The 24,500-nt window shown below is 60.0% G+C and overlaps 1 protein-coding gene across 1 annotated transcript in view; it reads right to left on the bottom strand.

Annotated features, from left to right (window-relative positions):
* Window positions 1-17,456, bottom strand: part of Septin9 (septin 9) — a 144,251-nt gene extending 126,795 nt beyond the window's left edge. The window contains exons 1-2 of the mRNA XM_026404735.2: window positions 17,427-17,456; window positions 170-226 (exon numbers count right to left, since the gene is read on the bottom strand). Of these exons, the coding sequence (XP_026260520.2) occupies window positions 170-226; window positions 17,427-17,445 (76 nt within the window). The 5' untranslated portion in view covers window positions 17,446-17,456. The remainder of the gene's footprint in view (window positions 1-169; window positions 227-17,426) is intronic.
* Window positions 17,457-24,500: the final 7,044 nt, after the last annotated feature.

The following is a 24,500-nucleotide window of genomic DNA, read 5'->3' as shown; positions in this document are numbered from 1 at the left end:
TGCCTGGGGGTGGCTACCTGTGGAGCTGGACGGCCCCTGCTCCCAGGTGGACACGGCCCCCACCTTATGTGCAGCACCTGAGACCACATCCCCCAGGGCTGCACCCACCCAGGAAGGCCAGGTGGAGACTCAGGTCCCACAGCGGGCCAAGGCCCAACAATCCACTTACCTGGACCCGTTGGGTCACCTAGCCTCCGGAGACGGCCACTGGAGGTCCGAGTGACTCCTAAAGACAGAGAAGGACAAGGGTCACACAAGGCCATGGCTCTCCCTCCCGCCGGGTGGTGACACAGGTGTGTCTTCACTTTTCCACCTGCCAGGGACTCCAGAAGCAGGTGACCCTAGACGAGCAGCCACCTGTACCTGGGAGTGACGGCGGCCACCCACCTGGGTGCTGGCACTAGGCCAAACCCTTACCATCCCATCTTGCAGATAAGGAGCTGAGTCTCAGCTGGGTTGGTAACTTGCCCAAGGCCACAGAGCACCGGGGAGCTGAGCCCACTGTGAATCTAAGTCCCTCAGACTCCAAGGTCTGGTCCTGGCTCAAGCATCCTCCTGGGCAGGGTGGCAGCAGGTGTCCACTGAAGTCAGCCAGGCTCAGGCCAGCACCCCCTAGAGCCACGTCTGCTTGTTTTATGCACAAGGTCTCCCTGCTCCAGGGTCTCCGTCACGGGCCTAGTCCTGTCCCAGCCCACGTGGATCCCAGGGCTGGGGACTGCTGGACTGGATCTGGGGAAGCTGGGGACCGAGTTTTCTCTCCCACCCCAGGAGGAAATAAGAACAGAGCCCAGATCCACACAGCCTCGTGCAGCACGCGCTGCCTCCACCCAACAGCCCCTTGGCCCAGGGCTGGCTGCTCAGAGAGGCTTATGGAAGGCAAGTCCCAACTCGAGAAGATTTGCAAGGTGCTAAGCTGAGCAAACCCCCAAACTGCCAGGTGGAACAGGCTCAAGAATACGGCCACCAACCCATGGCCGCCAGGTTGCAGCATCTGGGGCAACGCCATGCCGCCCCTCCTTCAGAGAGCCGCAGGGATACTCCAGGCTAGCCCAGCAGAGGACCTCCCCATCCCCACAACAGACGAGGGCCCAGGCTAGACCCAGACAACTGCCTGTGGCCTCCACCATCCTTCACCGCCTAGCTGCTGGTCAGAGGGGATGGCTTTCCCTGGGGATCCCAGAGACTCTGGCAGACCCATCCCCCCATCTAGCCGTTCACCCCTCCACCACCCCAGCCCACCCCCAGGCCATGCCCAGGCAGAAGGGGGTGTGGCCAGCCTTGTTTCTGAAGGTTCTGGGCAGTTCCCCCCAATCGCCAGGGAAGCCTCAACGAGGTGGCCAGGGCAAGCTGGGCCTCCGAGGAGAGGCTTCCGCCGGCCCAGGCTCTGGCCACAGGCCGAAATCAGGTTCGCCCTCCTGGCACTCAATTCACCAGCCCCAGAAGGCGGGGCTACCGCCCCCATTTCACAGCAGAGGGAGGGAAATGGGGCTCCCAGCTGAGAAGTCACCCAGGGTCAGCAGCAGCTGGATCTCCTGCAGGCCTCTTCTGTGTCACACGGAGGGACGCCAGCCTCCTGGGCACCCACCAACTGATGAGATCTCTGCTCCGGGCGGAGCTCTGAGGACCCTGCAGGAGGCCCAGGGATGCGGGGCAGCCCACCAGACGGGCGGACACAGGCTGCCATGGCTTCAGCCCCGCGAGGCCAGGAGGGGTGCGGGAGGGGAGAGGCAGGTCCTGCTCCCAGGCTGCAGAGTAGGGAGTCTGGGCTCAACTCACAGCCACGGAAGGCTGTGGCCCTCCCACAGACACACTGTATGTATGTCACATGATCGTCACAGCCTTCTGTTCCACAGCCTCGGTGAACTACGGGGAGGCTCAGCAGTCCAGAGCGGAGTGGCCCTAGTGAATGGCAGTTCTGTCCCTACGTCTCGCGGCCCCCGGACATGGGAACCTCAGACACGGGAACTCGGGTGAGGAAGGCCAGACATTCCTGTGGACTGAGTCGCTTCTGGTTGAGCTGTCTCCGCAGGGCATGCCCGGGACAGAGGCGGCCCTGTCCTCCCCCTGGGAGGGTGCTGGGCGGGGCCACTGGACGCCCACCCCCACCCCCTGCCCTCTGGCTTCCAGTCCAAAGTAAAGCTGAAGGGGACCCATGCAGGTCAGGCCACCCCAGGCCTCTGAGCCCTTCTCCCCAAACTGGGGGCGGGGGCAGAGCTGGGGAGAGGAAGAAGAGGGCACTCAGGCTCCCAGGGCGGGGCGCGGGGGGGTGGTGGGGGGTCCTGTTTTATTTACACTGTTTATTTTTCCAGTCTTCCAAAACGGAAGTCTGGTGCCAGGCAGCCCCTGGCAGAAAGAATGCAAAGTGTGCCCCCATCATAAGAAGGGGAGCGGTGCAGAGCACCCCAGCAAGCTCCCAGGCTCAGGCCCCCACCACCGCATGGCGGGAGAGACCTGGGCCCAGGAGCAGCTCCAGCGCGGCCCTCCGACCTCACCCCTCAGGCCGGCATCCAGTGCTTCCTGCGACCGCGTTCCAGTTGAGCACTGAGCTATTTTTATGTGATTTTAAAATAAAACACATTGGGGAGGAGAGGAAGCCATGTGCTACTCTGGTGTCAGAGTCGGCCCAGACCAAAGGCCCCGGCGGCTCCTAGAGGCCTGCAGTCCAGGGCCAGGTTCAAATCCAGACCTCCCTGGCACTGGTTCCTGGTCGGCCCAATGGGGACAGAGATGGTGTCTCCTCATGGGTCATTAAGATTAAGTGAAACAGGCCAAGAGAAAGGACTTTGGAAGTTCTCACCATAAAAAAAAAAAAAAAAGACCTGTGTTTGCGGAGATAGGAATGTTTGCCCTGACTTGAACGTTGCACAATGTATGGAAATATCCCGTGGTGCCCCATAAATCACGTGGTGCCCCATACTCATGCACAATTTGGGGCTGGGGACATAGCTCAGTGGTAGAGTGTGTTAAGCATGTGCAAGGCTCTGGGTTGGACCCTCTGTACCACAAAGAAAGAAAGAAAGAAAGAACAATTTTGATATATTCGTTAAAAATTTTTTCTCTGCTACAAGAAAGATTAAATGGTACACATTGTGAGTACTGAGCACGGCGCCTGGCACAGAATAAACACTAGCAAATGATGTTATTATTATTGTGTTAATTATTATGATAATTGTATTGTATAATATGGATGTTACAATACACCAGTCCGGACCCAGGGACCTATAATTAAGAGTCAGCAAAACTTGGCTGCTCTGTGCGAATGCATTTTCATAAAATGTGAGTTACAACCAAGGTCCCTCCTGCCATGGCCAAGACACTGCTCTCCCAAGCAAGGGACATCTACCGACTCCCTCCCAATTCAGTGGGCCGGAGCCCTCCTGGCCCCACCAGGGCAGGTGCATCAGGGGGAGATGGTCAGGATGGAAGGAGCTCTCCCCTGGAACCTCCCTCCAAGCCCCGGCTCACCCAGCCCAGGACAAAGGCCGGTTCATAAAAGTTCACGGATCCCAGGTCAGGGACCAACATCAGTAAAGTGTACTGTCAAGGCCACAGGATGAAAACAGATGACAGAGGACAGAGACAGCAGGAGGCGTAACTGGGGAAGGTCACACGACACTGGAAAACAGGAAGGAAGAGCCATATTCAAGGAGATAGTTCCCTGTCCTCAAAAGGAGCAGGTGGCCCTGGGCAGAGGAGGAGCCCCAGGCTGCCTGGGAAGCGTGTACCCCACTGAACCAGCAACAGGGGCCCGGTGCGCCTGGCTGCACCCTCCTGCCCTCTGCCACCAAGTGCGGTCTCCGCTGGGCACAGCAGCCTTGCCCAGACAGGCGCTGGCCTGGGAACCCAATGCCCATCCAAGCGCAGTGCTGGGGATGGAACCCAGGGCCTGGCTCTCCCACGGAGCCTCATCCCCAGCCCCGACCCGGGCTAATGATTTGGGAGCCTAAAAAAGACAAAGCTAGAATTGGTGCGAGGAACTTTGACTTTTTTCTTTCAACCAAATGTTTATGACAGAAGCTGATAAATTACAGAGCTGAAGCGGTTAAACAGGACGGGGAGGCTACAGTGAGCCTGGGTGGGACGTTTCCTTGTGGTCATTTCTTCAGTGATCACCACGCCCATCTCCCCAGGGAGGCACCCAGGTCCACTGGCCCATCTGAGACCCGGAACTAGTGCTTGCAACCCCGCAACCCCGCTGGGGCCTCACGCAGCTCAGATGTCTGTCTTGACCCCCAGGGGAGGTGACGCCCCTCCACCCAGCTCTGCTCTGTGCTGACCACCCAGGGGCCTGGACAGGCCTCCTCCATCAAGTCACTCATTGCGCTCAAACCCCCGTTTCCAATATCCACTCTCTAGGGACGAACATCGAGTTCTGATTTTTTTTCTTAAAACTCATGGGAGCCTCTCAGGAAAGGGTGGGTGGCCCCCAGTGACCCTTGGCCAAGGCAGCTCTGCCTGCCACTTCCCCCTTGGGGCCCCAGATCGGGTGCTCAAGAAGCAGGCTCTCCTCCCCCTCCTCCTGGGCCCACAGAAGCTCTGCTGCGGGGCTGGATCTGAGTCAAGTGCCGCAGGTGGGAGTCAAGAGTCAGATTCCAGCCTTATCTCCAGAAGGAGGCACTCGGGGCTTATGTGCAGAGGAGGCTGAGATGTGCAGATGGCGGTTCCCCTTCCTCTCACTTGTCCTTGGCTTTGCAGACTGTACAGAGAGGTGGCTGAGCTGAGGCCCTCTTGACAGGACCTTTTCCCACCCTCAGAGCCGCACCTGGAGCCGTGGCCTCCAGCAAACCTCGGTTTACTAATTCACAGGGCCAGGAAAGCTGTGCCTGGGGACCAGCTCCTGCGGAAGACCCTGCCATCTCCGCAGAGCCCTGGGCCCCGCAGCCAGAGGTCCCAGTCCCCCCTCTGACGCGCTCTGACCTACGGAGCCCCCTGTAAAGCAGAGGCTGCTTCCAGCCCACCAGCCCCTATGAGAAGCAGCAGCCCACCCACCCACAAATCACCAGCCCAGAGGAGGGCCACGCGGGTGCTGGGGTGGCGCCCTCAGTCTCAGCTGGCGTCTGTAAGAGAGCCGGGTAGACGCGCCTCCCCTCTCACTGTGCCTCTGGGCAAGTCTTCCACGGTGGGAACCTCAGTTTCCAGGACGCCGACGGGAGGTGGAGGGAGGTGACTGTGTGAAGACACCTCCTGAGCAGCTGCTCTGCCCCAGCGGCGACGTCAAAGCCGGGATACAAGGGTGACCCAGGGTGGCCCGGCCCCTCTCTGGGTGACAAGCCAGCGACAGTGCCTGGCTAACGGATGGGAAAGGTGGCTCCATGGGCGCATGTGGTGGCCTTGCTCTTTCTGTACCTGGCAGCAGACGCTCCAGCTGCCAGGTGGCAGTGCCCACCACGGACATCAGGGTCTGCCCCAGACCCCCGGCCCCTCCCTCAAAGGCTCACTAGTGGGTGCCTGGACTGGGTGCCTGGACTCTGAGTAGGGCTGCCCTATAAAGTGCAGGACACTGAGTTCAACCTGAACTTCAGGTAAAGGACAAATAATTTTCTAGGCCTGAGTTTATCCCAAGTGTTTTCTGGGGCACACCCTTCACTGGACACCTCTGGCCTAGTGGCCTCACAGGAGAGCAGAACAATGGCTTCTCCAGCTCTGCGCTCGCCACACCTGCCCCGCCCCCCACCCACACACCAAGTGACCTTCCAGAGGGAGAAAGTCTGGCGGGCCATTTTCTTGCTTCCTTTTTTGGTGGTGGAGGGGCATTGAACCCAAGGGCACTTAACCACTCAGCCCCATCCCCAGCCATTTTTAAAATTTTACTTAGACACAGGGTCTCACTGAGTCACGTAGCACCTCACTAAGTTGCTGAGGCTGGCTTTGAACTCACCATCCTCCTGCCTCAGCCTCCTGCCACCACTCCCGGCCTGTGGTCCATTTTCAGATACAATATTTAGCATTAAACGTAAAATCACAGGAGATGGGGGGAAAAAGTCCAAGGGGAACTGGACAGAGTGGTTATCAGCAGTTAACACCTGAGTGTGGCAGAGTCACACAGCCCTTGACAAACAGGAGGTGGGAGACGGGACCGGCCAGCCACCAGAGATAGACTGCATTTCTGCCACACAAGAGAGCCAGGAGAGGAAGGGACAACTAAGGGGACATTTGCTTATTTATTTATTTTGATACTGGGGATTGAACTCAGGGACACTTGACACTGAGCCACATCCCAGCCCTGTTTTGTGTTTTATTTAGACACAGGGTCTCACTGAGCTGCTCAGCATCTCAGCGTTGGCAAGGCTGGCTTTGAACTCGCCATCCTCCTGCCTCAGCCTCCCAAGCTGCGAGGATCACGGGTGTGGGCCACCTCACCCGGCAGGACATTTCTTTAAATGATCCCACGGGAGACTGTAAAACCTTCCTTCAGGAAGACTGTGAGCCCTAGTCCTCAGCCAGCCAGGAACCAGAGGAGGGACCTTGCACTGGGGATGCCAATTGTCACCCTTCTGGGTGCACCTCCCCCTCAGACACTGATCCCGCCGGACCCTCAGTAGAACGCCTGGCCTCCTCTGCACCCTGTGCCTCTTAGTCATGCCTGGGGTTGGGCAGGGGACCTTGTGTCTCCTGGCCAGAAAGGAACCTGAGAGGACGAGGTCCGAGCGCTGAGGCCGAGCTGCACGGGCTGGCCTTGCTCTGGAGCCCCACCACCGCGCAGGGACTGGCCAGGAGCTGCGGTCAGGAGACCTTTCCCAGGAATCCAGAGAATGAGAGCGCTGACGCGGCCTGTGGGTGACATTGCGTCACCCAAACTGAGGCCAGGTCAGCGAAGTGCAGACTCAGCCTGAAAGGGCAGCAAAGGGAGGTGACACCATCAGACACAGCCAGAGGGGACAGAAGAGAAGAGCCAGAGAGGCCCAGGCATGGCCAGCCCGGCTCCACACTCTGTGACCCGCTTCCCCCGGGGCACCCGGGCCCTTGGGGCCGTTCACACACCCAGACGAGCACTCTGCTCCAGACGTGAGGGGGCACAGGGCTTGGAGAAGCAGGGAAACTGCCCCCTCCCGCCACCCTGAGGCCCACCCTGAGCCACTGGGGGCGGCTCCCCCGTGCACCGGGGACAACCACGGCTCTCACAACACCCAAAGTGCAGAACGCAGGCAGGAAGCCCCCACTCTTCCCGGCGGTTCCACTGTCCGCCTCTGTTGAAGGATCGCAGTATGCCGGACACTGCTGGCCCTGCGACTTCTGGAGGTGATGCACTCGCCCCCTCCAGCCTGGCCCAGGCTCCTCTCTGCCCTCCCCACCCCTCCTCTGCCCTCCCCACGCCTCCTCTGCCCCCAGCCCCTCTGGCCTTCCTGCTGTGCTTGGACTCTGTCCAGCTCACCTACCCCCAGGTCCTCACACAGCCAGCTCCTTCCTGGTTTCCTGGCCTCAGCAGGTCTGTCACCTCCTCTGTGAGCTCTCACCACCTGCTCCAATGCAGCCGAGGGTGCTTCCTATCAAACCCCATCTCAACTCTCCCCGTAGCGCTTGCTGCTGTTGGAGGCTTTCCTTGACACACTAGCAGATGGCCAGCTTGATTTTCTGTTTGCTTCTCCTAGAATGTAAGCTCCGGGAGAGAAGAGACTTGTCTGCTCACTGCTGAGCCTCGTAGTGCTTTGCTACTGCACTTGGCATACAGCAGGCACGTTGGTCAGCTCTACGTCACTGTGACAAAACACCAGGGAAAATTAGCTTCAGAGAAGGAGAGATTTATTTTGGCTCTCAGTTTCAGAGGTTGCTTGGCTCCATTGTTTTCTTTTGGAGTACCGCAAACTGAACCCAGGGGTGCTCTACCTCGGAAGCTCCCGAGATGCAGGGCTATAGGTGTGGCCGCTGCACCCGGCTTGGCTCTGTTGTTTTGGGGGGCCTGTGGCGAGGCAGCGCGCCACGGTGGGGAGTGTGTGGTGGAGCAAAGGGCTTGAGTCATGGCGGCCAGGAAGCAGGGACAGACAGGAAGAGGCTGGGGTCCGGATACCCCCTTCATGGGCACGCCCAGTGGCCTAACTTCCTCCCTCCAGGCCCCACCACCTGGAGGTTCCACCTCCCAACAGCACCTGGGGCTGGGCACCAAGCCTTTAGCACCTGGGCTTCTGGGAGGCGCTGAGATCCGACCCACGGCAGCAGGCGCTCCACAAATGCATCCTGTGGTGGCAGGAAGGGACCTTCAGGAACCTCTGCCTTGTGCCCACAGTTCACCCTCGCTTCTTCCCGGCACAGCCACACCCCTGCTCCGAGGGCGTCCCAGTCCACTCCAGCCGCTGTAACAAAACACCCAGGACTGGGGACGCGGACGACAGAAATGTGGCTCCCCACGTTTCGGAGGCCAAAAGTCCAGGGTCCACGGGCCGTCGTGTGGGCTCCAGGCGGGGCCTCTCTTCCTTGCCACATCCTCAGGGGGCCTTTGGTCTGTGCCTGTGTCCATGGAGAGAGGCCTCTGGAGTCTCCTTCCCATTGTAAATGGTCACCAGTGCCTCCCACCAGCCCCATCTCGAGCCGTCCTGTTGGGAGGTGGGGCTTCAGCACAGGCGCTCTGGGGGACACAGTTGAGCCCACACCGTGGGAATCCATGTCCACTACTGCACCCCCGGTTGAGGGCAGCAGCTGGAGAGGAGGAGCCCAGGTGGCAGAGGCAGGGGCTGCAGGAGGGGCCTCCTCCTTTCCAACAGCAGGCGGGCAGGGTCAGCCGCGGAGCCCCTGTGAGTGGGAAGCTCCTGTCCACACAGCCTGGCGGTCCTGCCTGGTCACCCTCCATGCCTCGCCCTCCTGTGCCCTCCTTGGGGTGGCACAGGAGCTGATGGCCGGCTGTGGGGTCCGGATCCAACAGGTCTGCTGGCTTTGGGCTGCGTTCAACCAGCAAGAGGCCTGAGAGGTCGGGGGCAGGAGGGAGGCAGGAGGGTCCTCAGCCCCCTTGCCTTGGAAGGTGTCCCTAGCAGCAGGTTTTGCTTCTTCTGCGACTTCATCTCCTGCAGGAGAGGCCCGCCTGGGTTCCAGTTCCAGGTGACCCTGGCCCCTGGACTCTGGTGACAGACCTCCTCCCTCTGAGCCTCTGATCTGGGGCTCCCTGCTGCTAATCTCTAGGCTGCCTCCACCTTGCTCACACCCTTCCCTGCACAATGGAAAACAGCTTAACTACAGTTGGCGAAGATGGCTGTTAATTTCCAGTCTGAGTCCCTGCCCTCCACGCTTTCTCCTGGTCAGGTGGCAAGGTGGCATGGCTGGCATCTGGGGACTCCTGCTCCGGAGAAGCTGAGCTGGAAGGATTGAGCTTGGCTTGAGTCGGGCGATATTTATGAAGTTCCCAAAGGTTTCCCTGTGCCGCTCAGCTGTTGCTCGGCAGCCCAAGGTAGAAATGGATTCCAGGAATACTCCCTGCACTGACGGATCCAATTCCACCTACCGTGCAGAATCCAAAACCATCAGCCATGAACAAGTCCTGCAGCGCCTGGCGCCGGAAAAACGTGGGCAGTGGGGAGAAGCAGGATTTGAAATGCATGGAGCCGGGAGCAGTCTATGGAAAATTATTATTCCAATCGCTGGAGGTGCAGTTGGAAGCGAAGGATTCAAAAACAGAATGTCTCTCACCAGGAGCTCACGCAACACCGCCGTGGATGGATGATCGTGCCCCACACACGGCTGGCTTTAGACGAGAATCGCATCAAACAGAACTTATCAGAAAGCTTGGGTAGGGCAAAAAAAAAATGGAAGGAGTGTCATGGACTCTGTCAGCCTCTACTCTTTCAGGCATCCCAGCCTCCGCAATAAAAAACAAACCTTGATCACTCGGAAAGACGACAGAATATTATGGGGCCATCGGTGGAAATAACGCCAAAAGAGGGAGGAAAAATACTATTTTGGAGACACAACAGATCATACTATTCTGGATTCTGTGATGCTTATTATTCTTGAAAGTTGTTTAACATTTACAATTTGAGGGTTGGGGTGTCGCTCCGTGGTGGAGGCTTGCCTAGCACGCACGAGGCCCCAGCTTCCATCCCCAGCACCACGCACAAAAAAACTGCTAGTAAAATTCACAACTTGCTATTATCTCTTTTCTCACTCGAAAAACTCACATTCTTCTTTTTATTTATTTATTTATTTTTTTCAGTGCTGGGATGGAACCCAGGGCCTCGAGCGAGCTGGCCAGGTGCTCTAGCACGGAGCTGCACCCAGCCCGCACGTCCGTCTCTCTAGGAGCTGGGTGAGCCCCACACACCCTGGATCTGCCCCTGTGGCTTTTCGGCCCTTGCATTGTAGGTACGAGAACCCGCAGTGGGGTCCCTCCGTTCCAGACACGCACGTTTCTGCTTCCTGGGTAGACCCCAGGCACACGCAGGAACACACTGCACCCCGGGGGACCAGGAGCCCAGGAGTGGGCAGTGCCAGTGGACAGAGGGGCAAACCGCAGATGACATGGAGAATGGCCAGCAGGAGCCCTCCCTCAACACCAGGAAAGCCACACCAGCCCCCCAGGGCTCCTGCTCCACAGGCACCCACATCCCCAGGGAGGTCCTCGGGTCACCACACAGGATGTGCCACAGAGAGCGGGAGGCTGGGGACTGCTGTGCAGAGGGGCCCCGGGAGGACTGGCCAGGACCACGTGAGGAAGACGAAAGAGAGGAACGAAGTGACCCCTGTGCAGGGTCACCCGGCAGCCACTACTCTTGGCTGAGGAACCAGAAGTTTCCAGAAGAAATGACTGCAAAGCACTCGATCAGCAGAATGAGATCAACAGGAGACCGGGCATTCAGGTGGCCCAAGTGCACAAAGAGGCACCTCCTGGGTCCCGAGCCCCCACAGGGGCCAGGGAGGGGAAGCCAGGTGGGGCTTGGCACCGCAGCCAGTCACAACAGGGAATCAGAAGCTGCACGTGGGGACAATCTTTCCAACAAGCTGGGACCTCTGTCACTGAAGACAGAGAAAGAACCAAAATCAAAGGGGCACAAGAATTCACCTGGAGAACGCAGCCCCAGGGCGGAAGCCAGTACCCAGCCAGCCCACGCCCCAAGGGCACCAGACAGGCACCAGTCAGCTCAGCTCTGCAGCACCCTCAGGGAGGTCAGTCAAGGTCTGCAGACCCATCAGGGCCGCCGCTGGGAAGGTCAAGTAAACTAGGGAACGTCCACTCTGAAGAGCCAGGAGTGGGATGGTCCTGGGCTGTGCCGGGATCTGACTTCCTCCAGGGAAGAGCAGAACTCAACCCTGCTTCTGTCGGAGCACGCAACTCGGAAATATGGCGTCTGCCTGCTGCCTGGGGCGGTTACGAGCCCTGCGCACCTATGGAGTCAGGCGCTGCAGAGAGCCAGAGGGAGGGCTGGACTTTCCTCTCAGCTTCCTGTTTGCATTGTTTGGCAACAAGTGACAGCCCCGATTGACAGCCGCCCACGGCAACAAAGCCCAGGGAAGACAGCTCCAGCCGCGTTTCAGGAAGCTTCCCTGAAACCAAAAACCAACAGAAGGGACGGGGCCTGGCAGTGAGCCCCAACTGAGCCTGCGACCAGGAGGGCTCTGCTCCCAGCGTGACTCACTGCTTGGAGCCCAGGTTCGCCACACCTTGGCCCCGAGGCAGCCTGCTGCCAGCGCTGGCGAGAAGTCACCACCTCTTCCGCCCCAGCCCCACGATGCCAGCTGCTGTTGGCCTCGTGGTGATGGTGTGACCGGGTCACCTCTGAGTGGCACCCACCACACACACACACACACACACACACACACACACACACACACACACACGTCTGACCCCCAGGCCACATAGCCCAAGTCACGTAATCATTAGTGAGTTTCACCGACAAACCCCCCAAATCCCTCTGTGTTGAGTCGGCAGAGTCCTTCGCAGGCTGGACGCTGACCGGGGCTGGACCTAACCCACTTCCAAGTGGCTTGGGTTACATGACAGCCGTCCCCCTGCCGGGAGCTGAGGCTGGATGGAAAGGGCAGCTGTGATTTACGGGGAGGCTGTGAGAGAAGCTCCGGGCGCCGACCTGAGCGCCCGCAGCCCACGCCGGCCGCCTGCCAGCTGGCCTCGGCCCGGGCCGTCCTGGTGCGCACCTGGGGCCCAGCTCCAACCCGGCAGACAGTCGGCGCGGCTCCATGTCAGCCGCTGCCCCAGCTCGCCTGGCCTGGTGAGGACCGGTGCCCAGGCACAGCACGAAAGGACTTCCTTGGCCACTGAGGCCCACCCCCCAGGGCCCAGGTGCAGTGCCTCAGAGGGTCCTGGCCACCACCTGGGCTTCGCGGAAGGCCTGGGAGGAGCCAGGATGATGGCCATGCCCTGCACCTGGGCAGAGACAGAAACGGCCTTCTCCAGCAGGAAGAGTGGCTCTCCCCCCCAGACCCTCCTGAGACCCCCAGGTCGAGGTGGCCTCTGGCCCCCTGCAGCCCCAGCCCCAGCACTGCAGGGTCCCCGGGCTGCTGGGGCTCCAGGAGGACTGGTGACTTGGGTGCCTGTCAGAGGGGGCGGCAGCCTGGGCCTGAAGCTGCGCTTGCCATTCCCTCCTGCCCGGCTCCCGGTCCCTGTCCTGCAGGTTTCCAGGCTGCCGACAGTCATGCCTCAGAGAACCGGGTCAGATGAGGCCCCGGAACAAAGCTCAGCTGTGGCCGAGCCGCGAGAGGCCACTGTCAAGCAAGACGCCAGGGAGCCGATCAGAGTCCCCTTGGTGGTGGCTGCAAATGGATCCGGGCCCAGGCTAGGGTCAGAGAGATAAGGCACTGAGAAGCTGGGCTCGGAGCCGAGGGTCCACTCAACCCTGGGGGCCAGGGCCAAGAGCCGCGTGGGGCTGCTGAAGAGGGCCTGGCGCTCAGCAGTTCCCAGCAGACTTTCCTGGGACGAAGGACCGAATCCACATGGAGAGCTGGAGCAGGCCAGGACCCTCAGGGAGGCGGGCTCCTCCTAGTCCAGCAGGGCTGCTCTGATGAGGCTGGCCAGCGCCAGGCTCCTGGCCGTGTTCCCAGGGCCCAGACACAGCTCTCCATCAGGGAAGAGGCAGAAGCCATCAGCCCACCTGCCGGGGACACTCCCCCATCGACGGGGAAGCTCAGCACCCCACAGGCCTGGCTGCCAACGAGCCGGCGCCTGACACCACAGTGGCTCCGCAGCAGCCCTCTGCGCCCAAGGCAGACTCCTTGGTGGGATGGGATCACGGGACGTCTGGCTGTTGTGGCCAGGACTCTGTCTGAGGTCTCTCTAGAAGACCAAGCACTCAGCGTGGCTCTTCCCCAGGCATGGCCCCCCCGACCCCCACAAATCCCCTGGCACAGCCAAGAGCTGAACATTTCCATGAGGTAACCCCAACAGAGACACAGGAACCCGGCAAGTCACCTCCTTCCCCACTTCCTCCCCCTTGGCCCCCCTCTCCCCACCATCCCCAATCAGCTGGATACACCCAGAATCTCTTCAACTGGGCCTGCACCAGGGCTGAACCTTCCCTTATCAGGTACATCTTAAGCAAGCTGCAGAGCACACGCCACACTGCTCACGGACAAACACGCGGAAGCCAGGGCCTCCTCCAGCCCTCCACGTGGGGCCCTCAGGGTGGCCTGGGAGGGGCAGGACAATCTCAGAGGAGGGCAGCCCGAGGGCTCTGAAGGGGACCAGGATACCTCCTCAGGGCTCTTCAGGTGAGATGTCCTCTGCAGGCACCCACCGGGACCTCCAAGCACATGGTTGGCCCCCATGGCTACCTGGACTACAGACCACGGCTCCAATGTGGCCACCAAGCCACACCTGTCCTGGCTTGAACTGCTCACACCAGGGATCCGGGTAGGAGATGAACCATCTCAAACCCAAGTCCATTGCCAGGTTCACCCTACTAGAATCCCCCTGGGCAAGCTGAGGAGCTGTCGGCTGGCCCGTAGCTGTGGCCGGGGGTGAGCAGGCAGTGTGGGGAGGCCACCAGGTACCAGCATGTGTCCGATCTCCGCGCAGGCCCGGAAGAGGGCTAGCCTGGGACCTGGGGGCAGCACCAGCCCAACAGAGCCCTGGACTGGCTCCCTGGACGGCCCTTTGCCTCCACCCAAGTCCCCTGAATGCACCAGAGCCAGCAAGAGGAGACAAGAGGCAGCCCAAACAGGCCGAACCTCGGAAGGGCCGGTGGGGAAGGGGAAGAAGCCTGTGTCTGTGTCCCCTGAAGCTCGCCTCACCAGGGAGCTGCCTTGGGGCGGAGCTCCCCACCCCCTGGACAGCTTGGCCCTGAGCCCCTTCCTCTGGGGCGCAGCCCCCTTCTGCCTGGGCCTGTGAAGTGTCATCACAGCAGAGAGCATGGCTGCTCCCTCCAGGGGCATCCTGGCCCCATGGAGAGCCCAGAAGAACCCCCAAGTGTGAGCACACACACCCTCTCGCCCGTCTGGTGGCTCATGGGTCTCAGGCAAGTCCTCCTGCTACTGCCACCTGAGGATTCCCAGGGTAGCCAGGGACACCGAGAAGCACGCTCCATGGGACCCAGCAAGCAGGGAGAAGTCCCCAACTCAACCCCAAATAGTGGGACGGGAGCCGACTGCCGCTGGCTGCAGCATGGAGGGGCACAGTCCTGGCCTCCAAACCACAGGAGGGGCCGGAGGCGGGGAAGCTCAGGGTTGTCCTTGTGCTGGGCAAGCCGCGGACACCTCACCCTTCCTCCTGTCGATAACTCCAGCTCGGGGAGGAGAGACAGAGCAGCCCTTGTGTGGATCAGCTCATTGAACCCTCACAACTTAGCACCGTCCCCCTTTTAACAAATGAGCAAATGAGACGCGAGATCAAGTAACTCGTCCCCAAAGCAATGAGGCCGCCGGGGATTAATCCCAAGAGTGCAGTGGCTCTGAGCCCCTACGCCTAACCACTGGGCAACACTGCCTGTAGACTGCCACTAAGCAGCCTCCCTGCAGGAACAGGGAGGTGCATTCAGAAAAAGCCTGGAGTCACCCTGGGGCTGCTGGATCCCGGCCCTGTGGCTTCCCCACAGCCTTAGCTTTGCTCCCCACCTGGAAAGACCCTTGTCATACTCCACACTCCTCCCTCCGCCCTCCTCCAGCCCAGCTCAGGCTCACCTCCGGCTGCTCCCTCCCTCCTGCAAGGCCCTCTGGCACTCAGAGGCTGCACTTGGGAGGCAGGGGCGGCATGAGTCGTGTCTCACCCACATCCTGCCTCCCCAGTGACAATGCAAGCTCCCACAAGCAAGAACCACATCTTGTCATTTATTTGTACCCTCCTGGCCTGGCCACATGTGTCCAGCACACACACGTGTTCCACGGCAGCGCACAGACCCATCGTCCTGAAGGTCACCCTTCAGAGACGCACGGGGGCTCACACAGGCACCACTGAGGACAGCCTGGTCACCCTTCCACGTATCTGCAAGTCCAGAAATAGGTCCACAGCAATAATCCCCCTCAACCAAGGGGAAACACAAAAGCCTTCCTGGTTGCCCTTGGATTTCCAGACTCTGGGGAGATTTTTAACATTCTTGATTCCATGGCATCGATGGCTGCTGAAGGGCCAGTGTGACTCCAGCCAGTGCCCTCACGCAGGACAGGGCTGGCTCCAGACCTCGAGGACACTCAGCATGGGGCCAAGAGACCCCAGCCCTGATCAGCACCCGCAGCTCCACCTCAACAGCTGCCACAGAGGGACCCAGCACAGCCGGGACCACTGCCAGGCGGGAACCCTCCCTCACACCTTGCTCCCAGGGGGCCCACCCCTCAAGGCAAACACCAGGGCCTCAGAGCTGCTTCCTACTCACCCCATAAACTACTGCGGAAAGTTTCAACCTTTTGAAAAGAAAATTTACCTGGGCAGGTGCGGGTAGGTGGAGAGAGGAGCAGGGACCTCAAGCCTGTGCAGGAGATCAAGGATCCAAGACCTTAGGGGACCCGGACACCCTCCACCAGCCGGATCCCCCAGCTGGAGATGAGATGAGCAACCAGCAAGAGCAAAGGGCCATCCCAGGCAGGCTAAGGAGCCCAGGGAAGGCTGCGCACCGCGGCCAGGCCCACCACCATCCCAGGCATCTGGAGCATGCTGGGGAGGGAGGGAGGTCCGCAGCCAAACCCAAGCATATGCCACCTAGAAGCCCCCTCCTCCCCCACCAGGACGTCAGTCAACTCGCCCGCTCTCCCGAGACACAGCTGTGCTCAGTGTCTGGGGGCCATGTTTGCAACAAGGAGGTGGACACGGACATTCTAAGTTGCTGACCCAGGAGGGTATTTTAGGAGAAGTTCTGAATGATCCTTTTTGAGACAAGGTCTTCTTTATTGCTCATTTTGTTCCCAAATACGGAAAGCAGGAGGGAACAGAAAATGACCCCAAGGCCGAGGGAATGGCCCAAATGACCTCTTTAGTTCCAACCAAGACCCATGATTCTGACTTAATCAATAAAAGTTAATTCGTGGGTGCTTGGCAGAAAGCTCCATGTCCAGATAGGTTAAGTGAGGAACACAGAAGGCTTCAGGGTTGGCAGGACACCACCTGGGTCATCAAGGAAAAAAGAAAACCAGAGTGGGGATCAGGAGTGTCCTTCATCTGCAGGGAGCACATTAAGGAACAGGGAGCAAACGCTGGTCTCCCTCCTCTGAAAAGGCCCTAGGCTCAGAGACCTCAAGCCTGTGCCGGACAGGACACCCTCCACCGCCAGGTGTGGCCTCAGTGGCCCATCTGTGGAATGGGGCTGAGGAGCAGGAGAAGGGGAAAGGCTTACCAAGGATCCCCAGTGCCCTCAGGCTGCCTCTACCTGTGAGTTAGGGTGCAGCACTCCCGGTTTCCTGAGACCCAAAGGCAACCAACCAGAGTTGCCGCGCACAGGCTCTGTGCTTTGGTCCCCCTGGGCAGAGGGAGCAGAGGACCAACAGGAATTAAGGTGAAGAAGGGACCCTGCGGCCTGGACCACCAGCCCAGGAGGCTGAGCGCAAGGCAACCCACTCCCTCGCCCTCCACAGAAATGCACGCGGGGACTCAAAGCACCTCCACCCACATGCCTGGAAGTGAGCGAGTCCAGAGGATGGGCGAGCACGGCCAGGAGGAGGGAGCGTCCCTCAGAGCAGCCGCCCAGACCCCAGAGCCAGCGGGGGCTGAGGGACAGTGGCAGGACCAACGTTAGGCGCTGCACCAACCAGCGCCGCAGAGGTCCGAGGGCTCGGGCACCCGCCCACGTCACACGCGGGGTCCGGGGTCGGCGCGCAGCAGCGGCCACTAGGAGCAAAGGGGAAACCAAGTGCGTGGACCGGGCGGGGGCGTCCCCGATCCTGATCGGGGAGGTGGCTGCTGTAACCTAGCCCGGCGCCGAAGCCTGTCCTGGAGTAAATCGACCTGCTGGGGCTCCGCGGTGGGAAACTGCTCAGCTCCCAGGTGGCCGCGATCGCTCGGGCCGCCGGCGCTCAGGCAAGAAGGGCTCGTCCGGGACACCGACCCTCCCCACGCCGGGCGCGGCGCCCACCTGAGTACGACTTCTTCATGGTGCCGCGGTGGCCGCCGCTCCCAGGAAAGTGTGACCGCCAGGCCGCGGGGCTCGGGCTCCCAGGTCGCTAATCCAGGGCCGGGAGTGGGAGGGAGGAGGGCGGGAGGACGGCGGCCCCGCCTCGGTCCCGCCCCGCCCCGCCGAGGTGCGCGCCGCGCCCTTCCCTGCGCCCCAGCGCGCGGGCTGCTGCACCTGGCGGCAGGGACAGGCCCGCTCAGGGCAACGCCGGGCCCGAGGGGCCAATCCCGGGCGAGGTCCTGCTGGCGCGGGTCTCTACAGCCCCGAAGCAGCTCCGTCCCAGGGTGGGGATGGCGGATGCGGGCCCCCGCGCCCGCTGCTCCTGGCCCCCGCCACACCCCCCTGGCGACAATGGTTGGTTCCGCGAAGTCTTTCAACTTTCCCGATCGGAGCCCGGGAGGGGCGGGGCCCGGTGGAAGAGGGTGGCGGTGCGCAGGGCGCAGCCTAGGGGCTCGGGGCGGGACGCTGACCTAGGAACCCGGGCAGTGCAGGACAGGCGAGGTCCGGTACGTGGCTCGCTACCTTTCTGATAATCAAAAGGCCAGACCTCATCCACTCCTCTGATGAGCTGGGGCCTCAGTTTGTCATCCGTAAAATGGGTGGCTTGAGTCAAACTATTGTTTCTGATCCATGTGACAAACGCTGGGCATCGGCTCTGCCCTGGGCACGGTGCGCCGCTCGGTGTCTCCTTGTAGACTGGCTCACCTAGAAACCCGTGTCTTTACAACCCGGGTGGTTTATGCAGTGACGACGTACTAAATTCTCTACCTTTGAATCCTTTAAAATAAACGTTTTCCATCACAAAACGGCTTTTTGAAAGGTAAAGAGGAGAAAGTGATTAATTCTGTCTGGAGGGTGGTGAAAGAGTTTCATTGAGGTGTTGCCAAACCAAGGTTTTAAAGAATGGGTAGGAATCTGCCAGGTAGCCAAGGTGATGGGGAGGCGGCGGTTCCCGGCGGAGGGAAGGGCGCGGCGGAGCCTGGGGGCGGTGTATCTGGTGAGCCCCAGGGACACGCGGGCAGGACGGTCCACGCCTGCCAACTGCGGTGGGAGGCGATTCTGACAGCGCCAGCAAATTCTCAGCAGGGGCGCAGCGCTGCCTTCCGTGAGCCGTCCCAAAAGCCCTCAGGGAGCTGACAGTATAATTAACACCACCAAAAACATCCCTCTTCCCGCTCCCTGCCCTTCCTACTAGTCCAAGAAGCCCTGTCCTTCCCGCCTGCGTGTGGGAAACGTGCATGCAGATGCGCATGCGCGCAGTGACTTCTCTAGCACCTGTCCCCCTTAGCCAGGACAGACTCCCCATCCCCAGGACTCCCTCCTCCTCTGCATCCGGAGGAGGCTCAGAGGCTGAGGGAGGGAGGAGGCATAGGGGAGGCCTGACCATCCACACCCACACCCCAATTGCCCCTGTACCCAGCACCCAGCAGATTTCCACTCAGGCCAAATGAAAATGCTTAAGCGCCATGTGGCGCAGCCAATAACCGACATGATCCTGCATTCCAGAAACCTGAAGGAAGGATAAGGGATGTTCTAGGTAAGTGCAGTTTTGAGATGCGTGAAAGCTTTGATTAATTTTATTGATGCATCATAACCATGTGTGATAGCGGGAGCACTTGCTGAGCATGTGTGAGGCCGTGTTTGGTCCCCAGCACTGCAAAAATAATGATGATAAGTTTGTCTTCTTGGTTGGCTCTTTTGCTTCTGTGGTACCTGATGCTTGTGCACCATGTTGTGACCCTGCCAGAGACTCTCCCCATTTCCAGCCACCAGAATTATGAGCCAAAACCTCCTTTCCTTACAGATTAGCCAGTCTCAGGCCCACTGTTCACAGCCAGGCAAAACTAAGACCATCAGGTGTAAGAAACTCTCCATTCCAGCAGGTCCCCGGTTGCATGCGGGGAATCCCACATGGCAGGGAGCTGGCATCCAGCTGGCTAAAACCCCAGGCCCTTGGTCTAATGGCCTCCAAAGACAGAACTCCACCCTGAGCCACAGGGACTTAGAGCAGCTCTTCCTCTGGGGAGAGGCAGGACCAGGACTCTCCTGGACACCGGGACCCACAGGAGCGCTGAGACCACACCTGGGTGTTGTTTTAAACACAGTGTGGGGTTTGTTGTGCAGCAATGGATAGCGAGCACACTTCCTGGCGCCTTGGCGTCCCCGGGGCGCAGGGGTCTCGGGGCAGCCGTGTGCTGGACAACTCAAGGGTCCCAGAGAGCAAGGCAGAGGCCGCACCCGGTTCTTAGCATTGGAAGCAGCTCTGCCTCTTCTGTTGGTCGAACCCTAAACCCCCTAGGTGGGGCTGTGGCCGTGTGGAAAATCAGCCCCCGGAGCCCACCCTCAGCCACCATCTCCCCCTGTCACCACACGGAAACCAAAGTTCCAGCATGTGAGCCTGGGGGCAGACCACATCCAAGCCAGGCACTGATCTGGAAGTTACCGCCCCCCAACATCAGGTCCTGGTTGGTCAGGAGGGGGCTACAGAGGCCAGGAAACCGTGGCCATCGGGACACCTTGGACGCTACCTGCCCAAGCAAGAGCTCCAGTCCAGCAGTCCTGGTCCCAGGTGCGAGCTGTCCCCATGCCTCAGCCCTCACATGGTCCCTGGCTGAGCCCCGCCACCTCCACCTGCCTGTTCTGCTCTCCCGCCTGTCAGCCTCTTTCTGGTCCATCCCTGCCCACCCCCAGGTTTCCAGGCCCGGGGATTGAGCAGGCTCCACAGGGCAGCTGGGCCGTCCCTGTCTTGGTGGAGAGGCCTGGGCCTTTGCCCCTCTGGCTCTGCTCGGCTGCCCTGGGGCCCCCTGGGCTCAGCAGCCTGGCCGCTGACTCTTCTGGGACTGGGGAGCTGTCCCCGGGGCTTGGACCTGTTGATGGAGGCCTTGCTGCCTGGGTGGGTTTACGGTAGGGCGTGGCCACACAGGCACACTCACAGCCATTGCAGGCAGGGGTGTGATCTGCTGCCACCTTCCCAGAAGGCTCGCTGGAGAGATTTCTCAAGAGCATTTAAAATGCCCACATGCTTCGTAATTCACTTTTCAATTTGCTGATTCAACCTGTGTTTTTCAAATATCTCCATATATTGCCCCATACGGGCCCTGGGGAAAAGCAGTTCTCTCTGGGAGGGAAGACAGTGATCAAATAGCCACACAAGGCGGGTGCAGTGACAGTGGTGGCCAAGTGAAGAAGGAGAGGGACACCTGGGACCCTCACCTGGGCCGAGACCACAGGATGACAGGGATTAACCAGGAAGAGACTGAATCAGAAAACAGCCCGTGCAAAGGCCCCGTGGGAGGAAGAGTGAGCGGAGCAGGGACCAGGCCCCTTCTTCCTGGGCAAGGAGCTGCCGGGGGCAGAGCCCAGAAAAGGTGTGGGTCGTGGGGACCAGGCCGTGCAGACGCGGCAGACTGGGCTTCTTATTCTAGCAGAGGAAGTCAGGGAAGGGCTCTGGAGGGGCGAGGTGGGGCTGGTGTCCCATGCAGCGCCTCAGGCCGGAAGAGGAGCGGCTCCAACCTGTGGAGGCTGGGGCGGTAGGAGCACCTCAGAGAAACCAAACCTCCAGGCGGGGAGTGGCTGCCTCTGGGGGCCGAGGGGGCGAGTGTCAGGGGAGACTCAGGACTGGGCGGGAACAGCAGGTGGCAGGTGGCACCTTTGGCAGAGGGAGAGGCCGGAGGATGGAGGCCCCAGAGCTCTGGGGGGGGGCAGGTGGGGTCTCAGCTGGAGTCCCCCCCCTGCAGGAGTCACCTGGGTGGAGGGGAGGGACACACTGTGGGAGGGAGGCCGCTGCCCAGGGCCTGCATAAGGAAATAATCACAGCCTGCCACCAAGGAGTGGGCACGGCGTCCCCAGGCCGGCTCGCAGGGCCAGGGATGGCGGAACAAGCACCCGTGACACGTTAGGGCCACTGCCGCGGTCCTCCTATCTGTGCATGAGTGTCAAATGAGGGCACAGGAGCACCCTAGAACTCCAGCCAGCCCTGCGCTCACACCACCGAGATGTCACTCTCAATGGGACACGTGATGTGGATTGTGGCCCTCTGGCTTTTTATTTATTCATTTATTTAGAGACAGGGCCTCACTAAATGGATGGCTGAGGCTGGCTTCAACTCACAATCCTCCTGCCTCAGCCTCCTGAGCTGCTGGGATCAGAGGGCGTGGGCCAACGCTCCCCGCTGTGACTTTTAAAATGAGGGCTTTGAGGGCTGTATGTACGTAGGATTTGACTTGTGTAGAAAATAAAAAAAGAAACTAAAACCTAATAAAATGAAAACAGGGAAGCAACCCTCGAAGGCTCACGGTGGCTCCTGTCCACTGGGGGCTGATGGGTGACTTGTTTTCCTCCTTACGGTTTTGTGTTTTCTGCAGTGAACATATTATGGTTTTATAACCTGAAAAATAATCAGATACACAACCTCCGTAGGCACGCCTGTATGTGTGTATGCCAACATAAATGTGTCGGTGGAAGATGTCATTTTTAATCTCTGGACACGCTCTCTCTGGAGGTCAACATCAATCTACTTTAAAAGGTCCCATGGTTTCTCTGTTTCATTTTTTCACTATTGATTTACTTTTGGTGCTGGGGATTGAACCCAGGGGCACCTAGCGACTGAGCCACATCCCAGCCCGTCTTTGTATTTTATTTAGAGACAGGGTCTTGCTGAGTTGCTTAGGGTCTTACCAAGTTGCTGAGGCTGGCCTGGAACTCCGTCCTCCTGCCTCAGCCTCCCCGGTTGTGGGGACTACTGGGTGTGCCACCGCCCCCAGCTGCTATGCCTCTCTCCTGCCCGTTTCCAAGGTGGATCTCACGCTGTTCACAGGTCCGTTGTTGTACAGAAAAGAGGACACCAGGTCACACAGTGGCCAACATTTCAACATTCAACAAATCTTAAAGGCCTCAGGGTGAGGCTCAGGGTGGAGCACTTCCTAGCATGCATGAGGCCCTGAGTTCCACCCCAGCACCCCCAAAACCTTAGTAGGGCGGGGCTGCTCAAAGCACTTAATATGTTAAGGGGCACTGAGGCTCCAACAGGGCGACCGCACATAGCGCTTCCCAAACTCACTGACCCCAGAATCTCATCTCAGGTACCCTGCATGATCCACGGGACATCCTTTGGGAACGCCTCTTGTCCCTAGGTCAGGCGGCTTGGAGGGGCCTCCACCAACCACAGGGGGCGGCTGGAGGGGGCGACGCGCACACCCTGGAGGGCAGCCAGCCTCCTCCTCCAGCCTGCAAGGGAGGCCTCCTATGAACCTCAGCCTCCTGTCCTTCGCCTGCCCGTCACTTCCTGCTGCCCTGCCTCTCCTCCGTCCCTCCCCCGGGGGGAGGAGCCAGGGGAGCTTCCTGCAGGCGAAGCCGGCCCAGGAGGGCTGGGGGAAGGACTGGCTGCCTGGCCGGCTTGGGCCCTGCCCTGGGGAAGTTGGGGACCCCCGAGAACCGCCAGAGGACCCCGCGCCACCCTCCTCTTTGGTCAGCCTGAGCTGACCTGCAGAGCTGGCTGGTCCCCAGTCCCTAGGCACTCCTGGGCTCTGCCACTCTGGCCTCTGCTGGCCACCCTGCCCCTGGCCCCCCTCTCCACCTGTCCCCTGGGGTCTGTCTCCCCTGAGCAGCCAAGTGCCCTTCACTCACAGCCAGGGAAGCTGGTGTGGCCTCCCGTGGCCTCTCCCAGGGAACGGGTGACAGCCCCTGCATCTCAGGGTGCAACTTTGAACACTCCCCACCCACCCCGGGTGCTGGCGGAGGGCTGGGTTGGACTCCCAGTTCTGCACAGATCAGCCTGCGCTCTCCCCGTGATCCCTGCCCCTGAGCCTCTGCTGCAGGGGGTGGCCATGCGCCCCAGGGCCTGCTGTGGGGGTGGCATGTGAATGGCTCCGTGGTCCCTCCTTCCCTGTGACGAGGAGGCAGGGATCCTGGCTCCCCTCTGGCAAGGCCTCCCGGGAGCACACTGGCCTCACAGGGGGGTGATGGCACGGAAGGCCGCCTGAGGAACCGCCTGCGGAGAGAGCCAGGTGCCTCCACTTGTCACTAGGGCCATCAGGTTGCGCCCTCAAGAGCAGCGAATCTTAATTTGCTTTCGTTAAAATCATAAATAAATACAGGGCCTGCCAAGCTGCGTTGGGAACCTTGGGAAACTGGCTGGCGGGCCTCAGGGGCTGGAGCTGCAGGTGGCTGAGGGTCACAGGGAGCCAGAGTCACATGGAGGGTCCCCTAGGCCATGCTGGTGAGCAGGCGGGTGGCCTCTGGGCGCCCTCTGCTCAGTCCTCAGGCTGCTGACGGTAAGACACAGATGCCAGATAAACCCGAACTTCAGATAAGCCCCAGGCCCCGGAGTGTACTTCACAACTGGAGTGCTTACACCGAAAAAATATTGTTGAGATTCAGATCTGGACTAGCGAGCGGCCTGTTTTTGGTTTGTTTGTTTGTTTACTTGCTAAGGCTGGTAGCACCGTGACCTAGGAGAACTTTGAGAGTCTCCCCAGACCAGGGCCAGCTAGTGACAAGTTCGTACCTGGCCAAGTCCAATCAAGACTAACAGGAACGTGAGGAGGGTTTGGGTTGGTTTGTTTTTGTAAACTCAAGATGTTCAAAGGACTGGAGTTGATCAGGAGATCTCTTTTCCCCTCAGTGTGTGAATGTGCTGCGTGTGATGACGTCCTTAAAAAAATGAAATGATGTGGCAGCCAGGGGCGTCTGTCTTTTAACATACGTTTCAGGCCAAATAAAAACGGGCAGCCCTTGGCAGAGCACAGTGGGCAGGCCTCTCGTCCCAGCCACTCGAGAGACAGGCAGGAGAGTCACTGGAGCCCCGGAGTTCAGGGCCAGCCCCGGGCAACATAGGGAGACGTCATCTGAGCAAACAGAACAGGAAGGAAAGAAAGAAAGAAAAATAGCAATCCCATCTGGAGGCCCCGATTCTTCTTTTTAAAAAATACTGGACTGTGAACCCGGCGTGCTGGGGCACACTTATAAGCCCAACAACTCGGGAGGCCGAGGCAGGAGGATCGTGAGTTCAAAGCCAGCCTCAGCAACTAACGAGGC

The sequence above is a fragment of the Urocitellus parryii genome, chromosome 7 (genome assembly GCF_045843805.1).
Source record: "Urocitellus parryii isolate mUroPar1 chromosome 7, mUroPar1.hap1, whole genome shotgun sequence".
Lineage (NCBI taxonomy): Eukaryota > Metazoa > Chordata > Mammalia > Rodentia > Sciuridae > Urocitellus > Urocitellus parryii.
The sequence above is the reverse complement of the archived record's forward strand: the minus strand, read 5'-3'. Positions and strand labels throughout refer to the sequence as shown.